Source organism: Mirounga leonina, unplaced genomic scaffold, assembly GCF_011800145.1.
Source record: "Mirounga leonina isolate KUSES-001 unplaced genomic scaffold, KU_Mleo_1.0 Mir_447, whole genome shotgun sequence".
NCBI lineage: Eukaryota > Metazoa > Chordata > Mammalia > Carnivora > Phocidae > Mirounga > Mirounga leonina.
This window is the reverse complement of record NW_023270757.1, coordinates 7,201,542-7,221,806: the sequence shown is the minus strand read 5'-3', so window position 1 is coordinate 7,221,806 and position 20,265 is coordinate 7,201,542. Positions and strand designations below refer to the sequence as shown.

Sequence of the window (20,265 nt, the reverse complement as noted above, 5' to 3'; positions counted from 1 at the left end):
TTTTAAAAGAAGGGAAAGAGACAGAAGATGAAAACCAACAATGTACCCCATTGGCATTATCCTTGGTTTGTTTTTCTTTGATCTGTCCAAGTCTGTCCCAAAATGATTATTAAATGTTTATTAAATGATTAAGCAATACACTCATTTATTTATAATTACTAAAGATTTATGAAGCTCTTGGTAATTATATGCAATTTGTGAAATTTTGTAAACTCTGCTTTTTGTCCTCAAATTAGAATTAGAATTGACCCTCTTTTGTTTTCCATGGATTCTGAGGAAGCCCCTATTTAGCCTTTATACATAATGATAGAAATTTTATCAGAATACACTTGGGGCTAATGATCTTCCCCTTTCCTCTGAACTTTTTCCTTTCTAAAAAAATAACTCTTTCCTTCTTCCTCCCATCCTTCTCCCTCTCCCTCACCTCTCTCCCCATTGCTGAGCAGAACTCCTGAGCTAATATTATTCTCAATATAGTAACAGAGTCCATAATGTGGACAAAACAAAGCAACAAAGTACAATCATTTCCTATAAAATGTGAATGTCCGAGACACAGCAAAGATTTTTAAAAATGTTGGAAATATCATACTTGGGAATGGATGTGGGTTTGTTCTTCAGTGAATCTATGGTGAATACTTTTTAAAAATCATGTACTGCAGGGATGCCTGGGTGACTCATTTGGTTAAGCGTCCAACTCTTGGTTTTGGCTCAGGTCATGATCTCATGGGTTGTGGGATCAGATGGAACCCCACATTTGGCTCTTCACTCAGCGGGAAGTCTGCTTGAAACATTCTCTCCCTCTGCCCCCACCCTGTGCTCACTCATGCTCACACACACACACTCTCTCTTCTCTCTCTAAAAAAATAAATAAATCTTTTAAAAATTATGTACAACAAAATAAAAAATATATACCACCTCATACACTGGAAAAATGGGATATATGTGATTTATTAATAAAGCATTTTATCAGTAGGAATGTTTCATTTCTAAGACTATGTAATAGGAAAATGACAGCATATATAGGCAGCATTGGTCAATTTGATAACTTTTTAATCAAAATACCTATAAATGTATGGTTTAGCTAATTATAACAATGGTCTATGCTTTAAAACTTTAAAAACTTTCATATCCATTACATGTTTTTGACTTTCAAAAATGTGGGTGGAAGATATTATTCCCATGAAGAAATACATTAAGAGAAACTAAGTATCTGGTTAGTAAAAATTTATGGATCAAATCCTATTTTTTCCTCTTTTGAATTTTGGAACATTTTTCATAATTCCATTCAAATTCTTTAGTAACTAAACTTCTATTCTCTCCAGTATTCAGAATCCCCATATGGAAAGTTAACTTACTTTTAATACCTTTTTCTTCTTTTCATGTGGAAGGTGAAAAATAGAGAGGCTCTTCAGGAGTAACATCATGGCAAGTATGTCACCCTCCCAAAAAAAAAAAAAATGATGCACAGTCAGAGAGGAAAGCTCACCAAAGCCTTGCACACTTTAGGACTTGCCATCACAACTTCACATGGGCACGTCTATCTGCCAGTGATCACGTCTGCACAGGTGGTTATAAACACTCTATTCTTTGGGATCTCAATGCTTTAATGTTTAAGGGTGATTCTTGGCCCTTCACAGTTTCCAAAATTTAGATAACTGAAAAATATGGTTTCTTTTATAAGTCCTCATAAACTATTTTATTAGCAAGTGGGTATTGAGAATGTTTATAAGCTTACCCCATTCGATATACAAACTTAGTAATGACTAGTCTGCTCTCCGGGTCAGAACAACACCACTCTTCATCACACCCAAGGAAAAGTGTGCTGTAGTATCCCAAGTAGAAGTTTCTATTTTCCCAACCCTCACCTAAATCTTAAACAATATGAACTTTCATACAGCCTGAAGCTTTCTTTATCGTCAAATGTGATCATCACTTGGGAGAAGTCCTGCTTAAAAGCAAATCCCCTTTCTTTGACTCCTTAGAAATTTAAACATTAAAAATTTAAAAAAGAATTGAACCATTTGTAGTACATACAATTTCCACCTTACATTTCTCCAACTGATTTAGTATCAGTCACTTGAGAAATAAGATCTAACATAGAAGAAAGGAGTACCTGCCAGACATCCTGATCTCACCAACTTCCTTCTAGAAGACTGTTTGGTCTACCAAATTAACTTTTTTAAGATTTTATTTGAGAGAGAGAGAGCACAAGTGGGAGAGGGAGAGGGACAAGCAGACTCCCCGCTGAGCCCCCTACTGGGGCTCGATCTCATGACCCCAAGATCAAGACCTGAGCCAAAATCAAGAGCCCGACGCTCAACCGACTGAGCCACCCAGGCACCCCATATTCCACCATATTAATTTCTGCTTTGTTCCTCCCTTCTAAAAAGGAACTGCACATAAAATGGAGGATGAATGTAAAATTTATCTATCCCAATTAATTTAACACAAAGGACTGAGGGAGATAGATTATGTGAGTGACGGATATTGTATAATTTTCCATTTACTTTTAAAACTAGATACTTGTCTTATTATGCAAGTGATGTGGCTAGATTGATAAAACTTCCCACTGGGGTTAAGTCATTCCCATCCCAAATACATCTTCTTTAAATATGAAGGAGTGGCACATCCATTTCACTGATCAATGAGACTCTGCAGTTCTCAGTTCTCCTGAATTGTTTTTGCTTCCCATTCTAGCAGAAATTATGAGGAAATTACTAGAATGAGCAAGTAAGAGGCACCTTCCAAGTTTATCTTTAAAGTCAGAATATAAATGAATACCAGTGACAGTGTACTCCAGATGACCCCCACGATTCCACTATGTGTATCATCATCACCCTTGAGTTCACAGGCTTTACCATTTATCAACTGCCATCACGTACAGACACTTCATCTCATCTGATACTAAAAGAACTGCGAAGAAGATGTTATTATTCCCATTTTACAGCAAGGAGGCAGAGGCTCAGAGAGATCAGCTGCCTGCTTGTTGGGAGCCATGCCAGGGTATGAATCCAGGGCTTGGGAGAAATCTAGAGTTCCTTTGGCATAAGATATTTATCAGCTATGACTTACATTCATGCAAGGCAAAGTGGGTGCTGAGACATTGAGGACCTCATTGCATAAATACCCATAACGTACAGAGAGAAAAAACTTCAGAAAAAAATCAACTACCAAATAGAAGGAATAAGAGCGAGGGACTTAGAAATTAAGGTAGATAGGATGTAAATAATCCCCAGCTTGTTATCCAAATGGCAATAAAATTACAAATATAAATTTTAAATGTACAGTTCCTTTATTTATTAACTTTGAGATGAAAAGATGAAATTATATGCTCCTTTGACTAAAAAAACCACTTCTTTTCTCCCCACCCCCCACACTTTTTCTCAAAAGTGGGCCAGCATCCTTTATCATACAATGAACGCCTGGCACCGCATCTTCTATTTTGGTGGAAACTATGTCTGCAAAAGAAAAGTTTGTCTTATTTTTAAAATGTGGGTAACAAATATATCTGATTATAAGATAAATAATAGGTGTGTATAACAAATCTCATGAAGGCACTTAAAAAATCATTCTGAAGCTAAAACTAGAAGATGCTGGTTGTCCATTTAACTGCATAGGTAGCCAATGGCCACAAACTGAAGTTCATGAGAATTCGCATTCCTTAAAGGAAGAGTACTCACAGTAAGTTCTACAAAGTTCAGGGACACCTTTGAAATACCTGTACCAAAACAAATTGTCTCAATACTTCATTATACTGACATATTTCCCAGAGTAGCTACTTCTTAAAATATTGAACAAGTTTCTGAATATCTGAGTGATATTTGGCCAATCCAGTTTGTACCTACAGTGAGAAATCAAGTAAACTTTTTTAGGATTCACTTAGTAAATTTATCTTTATAACTAATGTGCAGCCAGTAAAATGTAAACTTAAGTATTCCCTTACTGGTTTGAGAGCAATCTTTTTCTTATGGAGCTGACATATATTTTAATACTCACAGAAAGGACAAGAGACCATGACTGTAGTAATGACTTATTTTTAAAATCTGGTAAATATTTAATTATTTCATTTAACTTAGAGAATTGCCTTTTTTCCTTAAAAAGTAAGTATGTCAGGCTGTATTTTTTATGTATTGTATTGCCTCACTCAAACTTGTCTGGAGCCAGTGAATGAACATATTTTAAACTCAGCTGAGAGATTTTTATCAATACACTTAAAGGCAGCAGGGTGCATAATTAGGTATGCCTGCCATCTGCATAGCCCTCCAGGTGCAAGAGGCATTAGCTTTATTTAATATCACCACAACATTAATTTTACTCCATTAATTTATGTCATTTGTTCCTTATTTCAAACTCAAGATTGCCAAAACAAAAGCATCGGAGGTGATGACCCAATTCTGGTTTTAGAGAAAGCCTTGTAAACAAAATTTTAACCTCATTAGCAAGAATATTCTTAAGAACAGGAATTGACCAGCTTGCTTTCACATTTTAAAAAAGGAGCCTATAAACGAAACCTTCCTGACTTTGGTATCACAGAGTTTTCCCAAAGAGGGAGTGTCTGCTGAGATCACTGTTGTAGGTGGCAATGACAAGGCCCTAGAAAATACTGAATCACATAATGAAAAGGTATTTTCTTTCAGTTCCTTTAAGAAAAAAGTTACCTGCTGAGTCATTACCACCATTTTAACATTTATTTCTCCCTTTCTAGCAAAGTGAGCAGGCCTTCTGACCCTTCGTAGGCAAGAGTATCCTGATGGAATTTAATAAAGTAAGTTTTGCTTGTAGTTACTTTATACTTATGGCAAATGATATTAGTTTTCCATTTAAAGTACTGAGATACAATTCCTCTTGTAAGCACATTTAAGTTAAAAATACTATTACTAAATATTAAACGAGTTACACAAGGATATGGAAAACATGGATTGTATGACAACTGAAATTTTGGTATAAATTGATTTGCCCCCACTTTAGAGGAAAAGGGCAATATTACACAAAAATGAAAAGTGAAAGCTATTAAATTACTGAATTTATATTACCCTCTGTCTACTGGGATATAAAATACATGCACAACTATTACCATTTCTTGATAGATTATCCTATGCACAGTATCAATGATTTATATAGTTATTTCATTGGATTTTCCAAAGCAAGGTAAATCTGTACGTCTCATCGAATGGAATAAAGTGCCTCTGGGTTAATGAAGTTCAGGGGAGTGGAACTTTGGACATGAAATCATTCAAGGTAGACTCAGAAAAAAAAAATCGTAGTTTTTAATACATCAGTAAGAAAAGAAATGAGAGAGAAAGTACGCTTTCCAAGGACAAGTGTGCTGTTTTTGAAAATATGTATGCATGCAAAGAGGAGGAGGGAGGGGGAGGGAAGGAGAAAGGATCACCAAAAAGTATTCCCAAAGGACACAACCCTCTGAAAAAATGTCCAGTGTTAAATGAACAAGTTGAAGCTCCTCCTAGAAGCCACCCAAAGCAGTCTTTTGATGGTAGTACTTTCAGAATCCTCAAGAAACATTTTTAATGAGAGAATTTTGAGATCATTGCCACAGATTTGCCTCCTTTTTGACAGAATTCTAAGGGCCCGCTATTGAACTTTCAGTACTTCTCCAATAAGTAAAATTCTCAGATAATACAATTTTTTCTAATTTACATCAAAATGAATATGGACTGCCTCCCTATATTCTGAAGGGAAAAAGCAGTCGCAATACCAAGTATACAAAAGTCACCTTTAAAACATTTGCTCTATCTAGTTTTCATGCTCTTTCATTTAGAAATTTTGTCGCCTACAATTTTTTTTTTTCCATTTGAGGTGACAGAGGCTAATCCTGCCTTACAAATAACTCTCTTTTGAAAAGGGCAAAGTTAAGCATTAATTCCTAGTAGACAAAATTGAGGAACATCTTTGCATAAATCACGTGCATTCCAGAATACTTGTCACTGGCATGAAACAACACACCAGGGCTGCAGGAAGCAGGTGATGATAGTTTTGATATTCCCACACCTAGACCCGCCCCCCCAAAAAAAGCTGTTTAGTCCTGTCTCCCTGCAGGCATCCTTTCAACTTCTCTACTCACCAAGAAAGCCCGTCAATCAGTGCACACCGTCCTCAGACAAGAAGCCAGCTGACCAGACCTAATGCAACGTAGGGCCGGTCACCTCAGAGCAAGGAAGAGGTTCCTTTGCTTCACCAAACCTATCACGCTCTGCTTTACCACTATGCCCCAAAACAAACAAAAACCTGTCCCAAATCTTGTCTCGTCTTTCATGATTTTCATGTTTTCATGCTCCCTACTCCATCCCTGTTCTGATGTATGGAGCCTATGGACTTGGACACCACATCTCGATGACTCCCGCAGCTACAGACCAGGTGGTGCCTTATTATTATTGTTATCCTTAGTGTTACAGATCATCATCGTCCTTTGGGAGGGATCACAAAGAACACCAGAAATGTGTAGTATTCACCAGTGTGATTTAATCACATGAGCAATTATATGCTACCTATTATGAGTAATTCACTGTCTTGAGTTAAGGTTCAAGTCCTCAAACTCTTTGCTCAAACACTTCCTTCCACAGAGAACTCTTATATTTACACAAAATAATAATACAGGAAGCATAAGCCTTTGTCACGTCTCTCCAATGCTAATGCATCTATATATTCCTCTCAATCTTTCCCTTCCTTCCTCCTTCCTCCCTCCCTCCCTCCCTCCTCTTTCCTGTGCTGACTTTGTTAATGAGTAGCAATTCAGGAGGTTAGGTTTTCCTCAGTGTTTCTATATCCTCACAGTGGCATGCCCACTGTTTTGTTTTGTTTCTGCATTAGCATAAAGGCTGCAGCTAGCTAATTAAAACAATATTAATACCATGAAATGAATCATGACCTATAATTTAATCATTTGCATGCTCAACACACATGTACGGCTCTTCTCCTGTTAGTCAGGTCCAATGATGGTAGCTATGAATATAAAAACATTTAAGACACAGTTACTAGTGTTCCCAGGCCTCCATAAAAAAGTACCACAAACTGAGTGGATGATAACAGCAGGTATTTATTCTTTCACAGATTTGGAGGCCAGAAGTCTGAAATCAAGGTGTCAATAGGGACAACCTCCCTCTGAAAACCCCAGAAAAATTCCTTCCTTGCTTCTTCCAGCTTCTGGTAGCTCCCAAGGTGGTCTTGCGGGGTTTTTTTTGCTCCATCTTTACATGGTCTTCCTTCCCTATGTCTCTGTGTCTTGATAAGACCTTAAGGATTTAGGGCCCAGCACGATCTCATCTTAACTAACTGTATCTGCAAAGCCCCTATTTCCAAATGAGATCACATTCTATGGTTCCTCGTGGCTGTGAGTTTTGGGGAGATGCTACTCAGGCAAGTACAGACACTTACCTGGGACTGTTCTCCTTGGGGTATTCCCACATATTTACTCAAACTTTAATTTGGTTGGTTAAGTTGCTCCTCTCGAGTCTACCATGGAGTGCTGGGGAGAACACCTCCTGAACTGTTGCAATGTGTGGTCCTGTCCATTCTGTATAAGAATCATAGAATGCTTCTATTTTAGAACTGGATGCAAGCTTTGAGGTAAGATGACCTATCATTTTACAGATGAGTGAATCAGACGGAATGCACACATGCATTAGCTAGTGCAGGGCAAGAACTAGCAGAACAAATGTTCCCCAATTCCTCGCTCAGTGTTCAAATCAGACTTTTTGCCTCTATTAACATAAATAACTTCATTATGACTTTTTTCTTTCTGAAATCACTTTAGCTCTTGACTACCCCCAAGAACAATTTAGAATATTACTGCATTAACATAGCACGTCAGAAAAACAGATACAGACCGGACACTTCAGTATTAGTAAAACTTCTGGATGTAAGAAACATCGAGCTTTTCATAATGATGGTGTCCAAAGTTCTGATGGTAACTACGGACCCCATATGTTCAGTTAGACATGATAAAAACCAGTTTTAAATTGTAAATCTTGAACAATATAGTGAAGCTTTTTCCCAGTAAAAAGAACAAAAAAATACGCCTGTTTCTTTATTTGTGCACCATGAAACTTGTTATTTATTCACTTCGGTACTCCATTTACACAAAAGTGCTGTAATAAAATATCTGTACACTACTTCTGTTACAAATATAGATAATATTTAAAGTGACTTTATATATTCTAATGTAGGAGTTTCACGCTCTAAAATGGGAATGAACACATGATAATTCCTCACCAGTTGTCTCAATAAACAGCTCCATCTGTTTCCCTTAGTCTTAAACTATTGTATTATAAGATGTTAATATAAGGCAATGAAATGAAGTTATGTTAATCCCCTTAATTTTTCTATCAATTTACTAATGGCACACAACCAAAATAATTACTAACACATTGCTTTTTTCTCTGTCATTAAGATTAATAGTAATTGAAAACCAATTGCCCAGCACGCATTTTTAGTGTTGCATCGGTTAAAACCAGCATTAAAGATTCTGAGAGACTTCCATGTTCCTCCGTGGCTAGCACGGCTGCTTTCTAGAGAAACCACAGTCAATAGTGGGTGACATCACAATCTTACTTACGGAAACATGAAAATATTTCATAACAGGTCAAAAATAAAAATGAACATCAAGATTTGCATCAGCTGTATTCTTTACCAACTTAGGGACACTGCTTCATATAATTGCTTTTTACTCAATCTTAGAAACCCATTTTAGGAGGAAAATATGTAGGGGTATATTAAAGGAGGGGATATGCAATTTTTTATAATATTCAAATATTTTAAATACTGAGAGTATTTTTAAGGATTTTCAATAGAGAAAAATGTTTTATTTTCTTTTCTAGTTAGAAATGGGGAGGAGTTGGACTGACAAAAATGAAGCATTTTTTTATATAAAACTTGAGATTTTCCTTTTTCTTTTATATTTTCATTCTCACCCTAATTTACTAAAGCCATTTCTCTTAGTTTTCGCTTTGGAATTATTTTTATTTTCTTCCTCTACTAACCAGTTCAGCACATCATAATTTCTGCACATGTGACTGCCAAATGTCAGACATCTTTAGAAGACTGGGTTTACCTATGCACACAGTCCTTCCCTTTGAGTTTATGTTCACAAAATCCAAGGAGAAAGGAAAAGTGATGCTAGGTTGCCAGAAAACCATTTCCACATGAGAAAAAAAACTTAAATGGTACTTTCCCCCCAGAGTTCTGAAGAGCCTGATGAAGACGGCGTGGGGGAAAGTTATCCGCAAGAGCAGTTCCATTCCCTTCACAGTGTGGGATGGGAGCAGGGGGCTGAGTTGGCCCCACTCTGCAGTAAATTCAGGAGAGAACCATCAAAGTGACAGTTCCCTTCGTCCGCTTGAGGATGGCCACAGCTTCTTCGTGGGTCACCCCTTCCAGACTCTGCCCATTGACAGCAATGATCTGATCACCCCTTTTGAGACGCCCGTCTTCCGAGGCTGCTCCCTGCAATTATAAAGCAGGCTTGTTTGCTTCTCAAAAAAATGCTGCCTCGCTGCTATACAACAGAAAAAGATCTAAACAAGAATGTAAACTGCTCTGCATGTATACACACACTGCTCTCGGTGCTCCCTGGGTGCTCCACAGCCATTAAGCAATGATGAACAGACACAAAGGAGGTCTTGCTCCTAAATGGTTTTAGCACCGAGATTCCAGTTTCAGAGAGAATTCAGCAGTCAATGGATTAGTTGGATGGTTTTTGGCTGTTCAGCACAGCAGTTGGTGGGAACTCAAATTAATAAAGAATATTTGGGAATTTGCCTAGCAGGAATGATTTCATAGAATCCAGGGTTTTTTATCCTGTAAAGAAGGCTTACAGAAGACGACAAAGGACTAGACAGGAACAAAAGCAGTTTTACAGGACAAGGGCATGAGGCCACGGAACCCGAAGGTCTGCAGAAGCATGAAGCCCACACACACGTTGACAAGGGCAGGGCAGGACGCGAGTCCTACAAAGTCTAACTGTAATTCTTTCTGTGGCTTTGAATAGGCTGCTCGAGCTGCTTGTTCTTTACTTCCCCAGGGCGTGTGGAGTCTTCATATTTCTTATGGGCCTTAAATGGTTCAGATTAAACACAGACATTGCTGTGTGAAAAAGCATCCCATCTTAAGGCATGCTTAGAGTAGGCAATTATGCAATTAAATAGAAGATTAAAAATATGGAAAAGTTAATGAGGAATCCATAATGATGAAATTCTTAAAATATGTTCTAACTAGCATGCCTTAAATAAATTGTTCCAAGGCTGAGGAAAAGGACTGCATGACTCTTCTATTCACTGACAAATGCTGTTTGTATTTTTGGACACACCAATGGCTTTTAAAAAATCTCATAAATTAAGCCTATAACTAGGTTGCTGTAGATACAGCACTTTAAGTTGGTTAAAAATAATAATTCTTTTTCAAAATAATGGAATGAAACCTACACAGGTAGGCACTTTAAAGGACAACAGCACTAATCTAAAACCCTGAATCAAACTGTTTAATAGGTCAGCCATAAGGTTTGTTTGCTTCTTTGCACTGTAAAATCTTGAGATTCCAGATTTTCTCCTGCAGGAAATTATGTCCAATTTTGGAGCTCCTGGAAAAATGTCTTAAGAACATATTAACAATAATTATAAGGGTTTGAATTATTTTAACGGCTTCACCAATGTTGCGATAAATTTATTCTTATTCTAAACATCCTTAAAATAGAATACTTACTGTATCATTACAACTAAATGCAATTTTTTAAAAAACTGAATTCCCTGATTGCAAATAGCTGATTTACTGCAGGTGACAGAGCTTCTGGATACTCTGCAATTTTTTCAGTTGTAAATTTTCTATTTTATTCAATAACATTAAACGGCAAAATAAATGCCCTATTAGTTATTTAACCTGTGTAACTATTTTCTGTACTTTCCCATGTCTATTTTATATTTCACAACCAAAAAAAAAAAAAAAAAAAACACAAAGGAAAAGAAATGCCAGCACTCTACAGCATAGATATTTAAAATGTCCCATTTTCAAAAGACAATCAATCATAGGCAACCTGTTTTCAAAGGACAAAAAAATCAGGTCTTACTGTCGAACTAAAGTTCATTAATATTTTTATTGCATATTGTCAAGAGTTCCCATGGAATTTCAATTTGAGCCTATTTTCCTTTAAATATAACTAAAGCTCAAATTGGACAAAAATATTTAATGACCTGTTACTGAAGGGAGTTCCAAAAGAAAATGATCAACTGTTAACCATTTGGCGTTACCTCAGGCCATAAACTAATAAGCCAGCTGCTGACCACTATTAATGAATGTTTAGGGGGCAAGGGGGTGGTTAAAATGTGCAATCTTACCTTCGCAAACACCGTTTTAACATAAATGGGTAAGTCTCCATGAGGGCTGCCATATCCTCCTACTATACTGAAGCCTAAGCCATCTGGTCCTCGGTCTAGTGTAATAGATTTACACTGAGGGGGTCTACAGTAAAGGGAAAAAAGGAAAAAAAAAGAGGTTTTCGATTTTTAAAATCATATCTGTAAGTTACGGATTATCTGACATCCACCTAGAACCAGTATAAATCTCAGTGCTACTGACAGTGAGTATATTATGGGTATTTTGGGGATGCTTGAACTGTCCGAGCATGCTGTGCTCAGTATTTTAAATTTACATAATCCAAAAAAATCCTACTTAACACCCTACTTCTATTACTCATTTACAGTTCCCCTGAACTAACATGTTCACGACAAGTTCTCATTGCATGCACGCACATTCTTTTCCCAGGTTATTTAAAGGAAGAAGGCTACAGCACAGAGGTCTACCGTGGAGTAAATCACAAACATCAGGACTCCCAAGCTCAGAGAGAAAAATCCACTACTAGCAATGTAAAGACTGCATCAAATTATTTAAAAATTCTCATATGTCCCTCTCTTCCCCTCTTTATGATCTCTTTTGTACTCACGTGTTGGGGAACTGTGAATTTTTTAATCAAAAGGATGATTTATTAAATGAGTTGGCAATGTTGGAATTTCAAAAGGATAGGTTTGATCTGTTCCATGTCACATAGGGTAGTGACGTCAAGACTAAAATGTCCCCCAAAAAACTCAGAGCCAAAACCGTGGGAAGGGTAGTGGCATGCTATCTGTCTCCACCTGATAAACTAAATCCATGCCACAATCATTTAACAGTTTAGAAACACTTGGTTTTCGTATCTCATACCTCGTCTCCTGTTTCTTCACCTTTATGTGAGTGGTAGGGACATAGAAACCACAATATGTGCACTCACCCTAAATCATCCTGAAATATACTGCTTGATGTCAGCCCAGTGAAAGAAAGACTGGAAGTGGCTGGCTCCTGCTGATGACCTGTGACCACACTCACATCTCCTCCAGCAACCACCTGTGTGCGGGAGAAACAGAAAGAGAAAAACATGTGTTCGTGTGGCCAGGGAGACATCAGTAATTTTCCCTCAGAAACAGCATTTGGATTAAAACATGTACCTTATTGTCCACTTAATCATTTCTGTGAACCTGATATACAACCAAAGAGAAATTCACAAGGTCCAGAGGCCTCTTCAACTGACAGGAAAAATCTTTTAGTAATTCAATTCTGCAAAGTTCTTTGATCTCTTTCAAACATGGTCTCACATGCAATTATTTTTTAAAGAACTTCAGAATACACAGCCACTCATACCACTTAACATCCTAGCAATTAATCATTTACTGCTAAGACCTTGTATTTTTTTCCCTTTAGATATAAAGTATGAAACAAAGAATGCATCAGGATAAAATGTTTCATACATACTTTCTTGGAACTCTCAGTGAAATCATTTATGTTCACAGGAAATACTGAATAAAATGCTACCAGGAGATTTAAGGACTTTTACTGCTTTAATGCTTAAAACTCCTGTGTCCTCAAGCCACCCATACCGTGAAGAGTGCCTGGGATACAACTCTTACCTGCATTTCAATGGAGCCCGAGGCACTTTTCAGTAAGTTAACTGCTTGGGTGTGAGTCATCCCCTCAGTGGAAGTGCCACAGATAGTGACAATCCGGTCCCCAACCTGCGAGGGAGGCAAGAAACCAGCCATCTGCTAGAGCAGCCATGGAGAGTGGGACCCTGACACCTGAACAGTCACTTCCTTCTCTACCTGGCACATCACACACACACTGCCCTCAGCAACTGAAATATAACCAAGGAAGCCAATCATTTCAAGAAGTGGCCACAGTGAAAAGAAGCTGTCCATGACGATGGAGTTCGGCAGTCTCCGGGGGAAAACCACTCTTCCCTTCTCTTCATTTCTCCTGGGTAAGACACCGCTTCTTATTAGAGAATAAAATACCTGATAGCATTTAAAAACCAGAATTTCTTTGGACGTTATTACTGCACACGTTAGCTGGGACCCTGAGTCAGCTGTGACTTGAGTCCACCTCTGGCCCACGGCTCGTTTTTGTTGGCCAAGTTTGGATGGAAGACAGCCCTGCTCATTCATTGCTTTCACAGGGCAGAGCCGAGTCGCTGCCAGAGACCCGCTTGTCCCACCAAGACCCAAGTATTCACGAGAGGTCCCGCACAGAGTGTTTTCTGCTACGTGCAACAATCAATTTTTAAGTGTCAGTCAGTCACTAGTTCAGATATCAAAAGAAATTGAACCATTTCTAGTTTAGGGACTAAACTAAGAGGTGGTTATGTTTTGAGATGCTCTGTGACCCAGGAGGCCACGCAGATTTTACGTCATTCAGGCTTGAATGGAACATTCACATGACTCCAGACCTGGACAGTCAGCATAAAGAGGGCTCTACCTTAGCGTAATCCCTCAACTTTGAAGCACGTTTTGTATAGTTTCACAATGTAAGTCACATTCATATTAAGCTTCTGCAAAATGGATGACCAACTGCAACATAAATGATAGTTTTCAATTTAATGATGTTAAACTGGCATTTAAACCAGTGACACACATAAGGAGAAAATTTCATCTCATACTGGTGTTCTGAAACACTTTGTTTTACCTTCTTTCAGAGTTGTAAACAAGTAAAAACTACTAAGAAGCAACAGGAGATCTTCCCGTCTCATTTACTTGTCAATCTGCATTCCACAGCAAATTCTCCTCTCTTCCTTTTCTTCACCTTTACTCAAAGCAAACCCTGCTGTAGTCGGATTAGCGTATTTAAAAGCAGATACAGACACTGAAAACTGGCTGCAGCAAGTGGCACATCCAAAGGGTTTAAAAAACTTCTGCCAGATTTGTGAGGGCTGCCTCCGTTATTAGTAGAACTTACTCTGAGTTTCTGGGTCTGAGCTGCAACTCCATTTGGGTGCATCATTGCAATAAATATGGGAACATCCCCAAGTGGGCTGCCCACTCCTCCAGCAATGCTGATTCCCAGTGAGTCAGTAGGCCCCTGCCATGCAAGAGATTAAAATATTTCGGTCAATGTGGTATTTTAAATTGATGTTTGGTGTCTTTGGCCCGATGCCCTACAGTTAACTCAGGTCTTCGAGGTGTGAGGAAAATGAAGTTCCAGAAAACTGTATTACTTCATTTGACACAGATCCTTAGTGTGACTTAGGAAAATAAGCATCTGTCCAGGAAATAAAAGAAATCAAAACACATTAAATGAAAATCATGCCGTGGGGGTGATGAAAAGCGGGTCCACTGATGAAGAGAAAGACCCCAATTTTGGAATCAGAGAGATCTGTATTCAAAGCCAGGAACCCACAGTTACAAATGTTGGGACCTGACCAAGTTCAGCCCTCTTAATGAGTCACTAGACCTGCAGTGACAAAACGGAGATCAGAGGAGCCCTAGCAGGGGGCTTGCAGAAGACAGTGCAGGAGACGGTGACAGCACGATGATGCATCTCCAAGAATGCTCAGCAGAGAGCAAAGGCTCAATAAACTGTAGCTGCTTTTATGTTCTCTCTTGTGCACGGCTGTCAGGGGAATCTGTTTCACGAGAGTAAGAAGTATCTGTGGAAGGCAGAGGCTTGCTTTGCAGTATGAGAGGTGAGAGGTGGGGTGACACTTTGTGTGGGGTTGGGTGGATGCCATTTTTGGCAACACAGGATACACCGACAATGATTTTTCATACAAGGCCCTGTGACCAGGAAATTCAGTGAAGACTACTGTGGTATTTCCACTGTATATACCACATAATTTTTATGATGGTATGGTAAAACAGTGAGACAGCTAATAGGAAAATATATATGGAGATGCCTCTGAGGTCAACAGAGTTTATATTGTTTTCTCTTCCCCAAGTTACCTTTTTTATTTCAACTGTTCTTAATCCCTGTATTTCAGATGCCACTGTAAAGTGAAAAAAAAAAAATACGGTTATTAAAGTATTTTTATGTTCAATTAAATTTTAGTCAACGCCTGAAGCTGGAATAGGACTAAATGAGATACGCTAATTGTTTCTTTTTTAAAGAGGGTGCTCAAAGTTGCCAGTACACATGATTAAATCTGTCTCACATAGGGAATCTTTATTTTTCCAGTTGGAAAAATGTGCACACTACCCCATTTCTTCCTTCTTATTTTAATCATTGATTATATAACTGCATAATCCACTTTCAATGAGTCAAGGGCAGAATAGGCTTTGGATAGAAAGTGCACAGCTGAGAAAAATAAAGTCATGGACACATTAAAAGGAATTCATGGACTTAAGTGGCTAAATTTCTAGAATATTAGTCGCATTGCAAACAGAGATTGCCATATGGTTAGTTCTTCAATTTGAACAACTTTCAACCAATACTCCAAGCCAAAAAACCCTCTGCATCATGATTTCATGTAATTAAAACACAGGAGGATCATACTAATTTTCTCAATCAAAATTTTTGCAGTCTTCATGGAAAAAGAAGGCTTCACTTAATGGCATTTTCTGAATTACTGGTGTTGATTAAACAGAAAAAGGAAATAAAAATCAAGCATACCCGTCTGCTTAGTAAGAAAAAATTACAGAATCCTGATTCTAACGTTTAGTATATCTTATAGAAAAAACAACAAATGGAAAAACTAAACAACAAAGACGCAGCTTCATATTGCTCAGAATTTTTGCCAACACACACCTCCGCACCCATATTAGGATATGAAATGATTTGAGGAATGAGAGCTCAGAGGTAAATTGATACAGGGGAAAAAATCAGTGTTGGTTACCAAAATTCAAACCAGTAAGTCATGCTTAAAATATCAAACCAATCTTACATGCATTCTTCTTCAAGCTACTTTCCAGTGACTCAGAGGTACTGGATCCAGAAAGTGGAAAAGTGAATGATGACAGGCTGCCTTCACTCATCTACAAACACACAACAATTATTTTAGAAAGTTTTGAAGTAATAATATCCCCTAAATACCACTTACTTCAGAATTCAATTCTTTCAATGCATCTAGAGAGAAATATCTGTGAAGCAACAGTGGCATTTGATAATTTGAAATCTAACGATTTTTTTCTTTTTATGGAATAATTTGCCTAGTGACATAAATAAATTGAAGCTAAAAGAATGGATGAGATTGATTCCAACCAACTTAAATTTTAGTGGATTTTCATAGTTTCATTCAAGCTAAATTTAAACTGATGTTGTCACATAGACTGGGGCTTATGAGAAAACTGTAAAATTAGGGCCCGGCAACAGGAAATGAATGGTAGTCTTGAAGGGGTGAGTAAAGGTTCTCTAAGGACAGGCTGATGAAGACAAAAGTGAGGAGAGTGGTGTGCCAGCGATCTTGAACCGACACGTGGTGAGCTTCAGACAGGGTGGTGAGCTTCTACAGTTCACCTTACGTGGGATTTTTTCAGCTGAATGCTTGTTATAAAATACTTTAAAAATATATCACGTCGGTAGGCGTTACAGATATTAATTGGTTAACTTGTACAATTATGGAAAAAGAAAAGAATGGCTGAAATGAAGTTCCTGAGAATGACTTGCAAACCACTCAAGAGCTCCATTTCGTTCACCTGTCCCCGCTCACCCGATGCTCTTCCCCGCCTAAGAGTCTGCAGCCCACTGTGCCGAGCTGCCGGAGGCCCGGCCTGCGTGCAGACCACTGTCAGGGCCATCTCGGAGCTGCTCCAGCGCGTGGACTGCACCACCCTGATGAACCCCACAGCTACCCACCTGGCTGCTTTGAGAAGGCCTCCTCTCTGAATGGAATGGACCGGCTTTGATTCTTCCAACTTCTAAGGTCACTGTGCCTAGGGAACACTAGGGGAGTGGTTGTTTTAGGAAAATGGTCAAACAAGATGCTATAATCATCTTCGGGAGTAGATACACTCTTTAGGATTAGGTTTTTGAAAGGCCTCCTCCTTTTGGGATTTCCATAGTCAAGGATACCTCCAGTCCTTTGTGGAAGGAGGCTTTTCTAAAACATAAACAAGAGTAACAACAAGCAGCAGCAGGGGCAACACCCAGCGTCTGTCTCATGGCCTCATGATTTACAGGGAGACTGTTGGTGCCGAGCTAAAGAGAAACTGAGAATCGAGCAACTGTCTCATGAAACATAGATATGCCAAATGTACTAACTAACTCAGGGCTTAAAAAACAAAACTGAAACAATACAACAATGACCACAACAACTTGCTTTGTCCTTAACAGATAACTGGGCAAACTCTATTGCCACATGGCACCTGAACAGACCTATTACACAATGCTGAAAGAAGCCGTAATGCTATAAACACAAAATAAGAATTGAAGACAACTTCCCTGTGATCTCTAACAAATAAATCCTAGGCATGCAAAAAATACTATATTGTCTAAGGAGAAAGCACAATGAGGTATTTTGAGATCCTGGGTTTCTGGAGTTAGACATACAGGTTTAAATCCTACTGTGTGATTTACCAGCTGTGGGGCCTTAAGGGATGTCTACCTTGAAAACTGAAAAGTCTTTCACTTGACATTTAATAATAGAAAATACATAATATAATAAAGCTATTATTAGTTAGAAATTTATCACTAAAATTTGGCATCTTACTTAGAAATGTGTCTTATGTGAGATAACCTTTTAAATAAGGAGGATTCAGTGCTTATTAGACCGCGGTGGCCCAGTTAGCATCTCCTCCTCCTTCCATCCTACTGCACAGAGTCCTTGCCAGCGTTTGACCTTTACCTTCAGCAAAGCGGCCACAGCTTCCTGGGTGGCGTGCCGGACATCTTCTGCGTTCACCGTTAGTATCTGGTCTCCCTGCACCAGTCTTCCGTCAGCATCGGCAATCCCTCCTTTGACGATGTCGGACACAAACACTCCGGTATCATTTCTGTAGACATGATTTGGAATTTCAACATGACTATTTTTTCTCCACTGTAATGCAATGCTTACTTATTGAAGAGCTAACATTTTTAACTGAAAACGTGACCTCCACTCTTGTGACTTTACAAGTTTGTTTTCAGCAACATGGGGGCAATATTATTAGAATTATTTTCTGTGATAATAGCTTATGTCTCATACTATTTCATGGATTAAACAGATCTTCATAAGCATATTTATTCTTCAACAATGATGCACTGTGAGCTCAAGTGACCACGACTGTTGTCTCACTTTATGGGTCACACAGTTCCTCCAAAGCAAAAATGGGACGTAAGAGTCAGTTCTTGGGTGCTAAGTCTATGGTCCTCTCCACACCGTAACGAAGCCCTGAATGAATACTGACCAGTGGCTACATAACTATGTTGGTATTATCACCAACATTAACGTTCCTGAAAATAAACAATGAATGTGTACCTCTAACCGAAACCCTTGTTTAAGAACCATTCCTGTGATGTCTTTTAAGTTATTATGGATCTAACTTGCAAGCAAGATGGATTCATGCAAAATGAACAAACACAATTCTTATTCCAATCTTCCTTTCATTCAGGAAACTACAAACAACCCAGGATTTTCTTGCCAAGAGACAAAGATAACTGTAAGTAGAAATGTGTAGTGAAAATACGGTTGTGTCTCTTCTTGCCAAGGTCAGGCCCTCAAACACATCATTTCACCTTCTGATCCTCTGCCTTCCCATCTTTAGATAAAGGTGTTGGAACTTGGGGCATCTGGATGGCTCAGTCGGTTAAGTGTCTGCCTTCGGCTCAAGTCATGATCTCAGGGTCCTGGGATCGAGCCCCACATTGGGCTCTCTGCTCAGCACGGAGTCTGCTTCTCTCTCTCTCCCTCTGCCCCTCCCCACTGCTCATTCTGTCTCTCAAACAAATAAATAAAATCTTTAAAAAAAAAAAGATACTGGAACTTACTGGATCATGTATTTGTTAATAATTCTTATCTATAAATACTTAAATAAATTAGGTACTAAATTTATACCTATTCACCAATTTACCACCCTGGCCTCTTACTTTCTGTTCCCTTCTGATGGCATGTTTATGTTCCAGCCAATCCTTCTCCCTAGAGTATCCTCTGCTCCCTACAAATAGACCAACTATCACTGATCACTTTCAGCCTCAGCGCAGGCACCTCTTTTCTGAGAAGTTTCTCTAATCTGCTTCCTCAAATAGAGTCACTTGTCCCCTTTTCCTCTGCTGCCACAGCTCCCCCACAGTATGTCTCTGTCTCTCATCAATGGAATCCTTTGTTGCAAGAACATATTTAATTCTCGTTGACTAAATTGTGAGTTTTTTGAGGTCAGGAACCATGTCTTTTTTTTTTTTTTTTTTTTTTTAAGATTTTATTTATTTTTTGACAGAGAGAGAGACAGTGAGAGAGGGAACACAGGCTGGGGGAGTGCGAGGAGAAGCAGGCTTTCCGCAGAGCAAGGAGCCCGATGCGGGGCTTGATCCCAGGACCCTGGGACCATGACCTGAGCCGAAGGGAGATGCTTAATGACTGAGCCACCCAGGCGCCCCAGTCAGGAACCATGTCTTATTTAACTTTGTTCCCCAGAACATAATGTATTCCCCAGCACACAGCAGGTATTCAAGAAATATCAATCAGGGGCACCAACCATAAGTTGGTTAAGTGTCTGCCTTCGGCTCAGGGCATGATCCTGGAGTCCCGGGATCAAGTCCTGGATTGGGCTCCCCGCTCAGCAGGAGGTCTGCTTCTCCCTCTGCCCTTCACCCTACTCGTGCTCGTGTGCTTTCTCTCTTTCTCAAATAAATAAAACCTTAAAAAAACTAAATACTAAACAGTTTTTTTGTCTAATATTCTCAAGATCCCCCCAAATCCTAACTTAAAAAGTTCAAAAGTGAGGTCTTTTGATGCTGAGTGGGCTGACAACAGCTACCCACAGAACACTAGCACCTGAAAAAGATTCGACTACTGATAATATTCTTTGTAAGAACTGAAATTCAGTCATT

The 20,265-nt window shown here is 38.7% G+C and overlaps 1 protein-coding gene across 5 annotated transcripts in view; it reads right to left on the bottom strand.

Moving 5' to 3' along the window:
• Positions 1–8,031: 8,031 nt before the first annotated feature.
• MPDZ (multiple PDZ domain crumbs cell polarity complex component) overlaps positions 8,032–20,265 on the bottom strand; it is a 150,757-nt gene continuing 138,523 nt past the window's right edge. For all 5 annotated transcript variants that reach the window (XM_034987980.1, XM_034987981.1, XM_034987982.1 and 2 more), the window contains 9 exons: positions 18,086–18,233; positions 17,098–17,184; positions 16,187–16,277; positions 15,249–15,292; positions 14,266–14,388; positions 12,945–13,049; positions 12,272–12,384; positions 11,343–11,466; positions 8,032–9,459 (listed from right to left, as the gene is read on the bottom strand). In XM_034987980.1, coding sequence (XP_034843871.1) covers positions 9,313–9,459; positions 11,343–11,466; positions 12,272–12,384; positions 12,945–13,049; positions 14,266–14,388; positions 15,249–15,292; positions 16,187–16,277; positions 17,098–17,184; positions 18,086–18,233 — 982 coding nt within the window. In that variant the 3' untranslated portion in view covers positions 8,032–9,312. The remainder of the gene's footprint in view (positions 9,460–11,342; positions 11,467–12,271; positions 12,385–12,944; positions 13,050–14,265; positions 14,389–15,248; positions 15,293–16,186; positions 16,278–17,097; positions 17,185–18,085; positions 18,234–20,265) is intronic.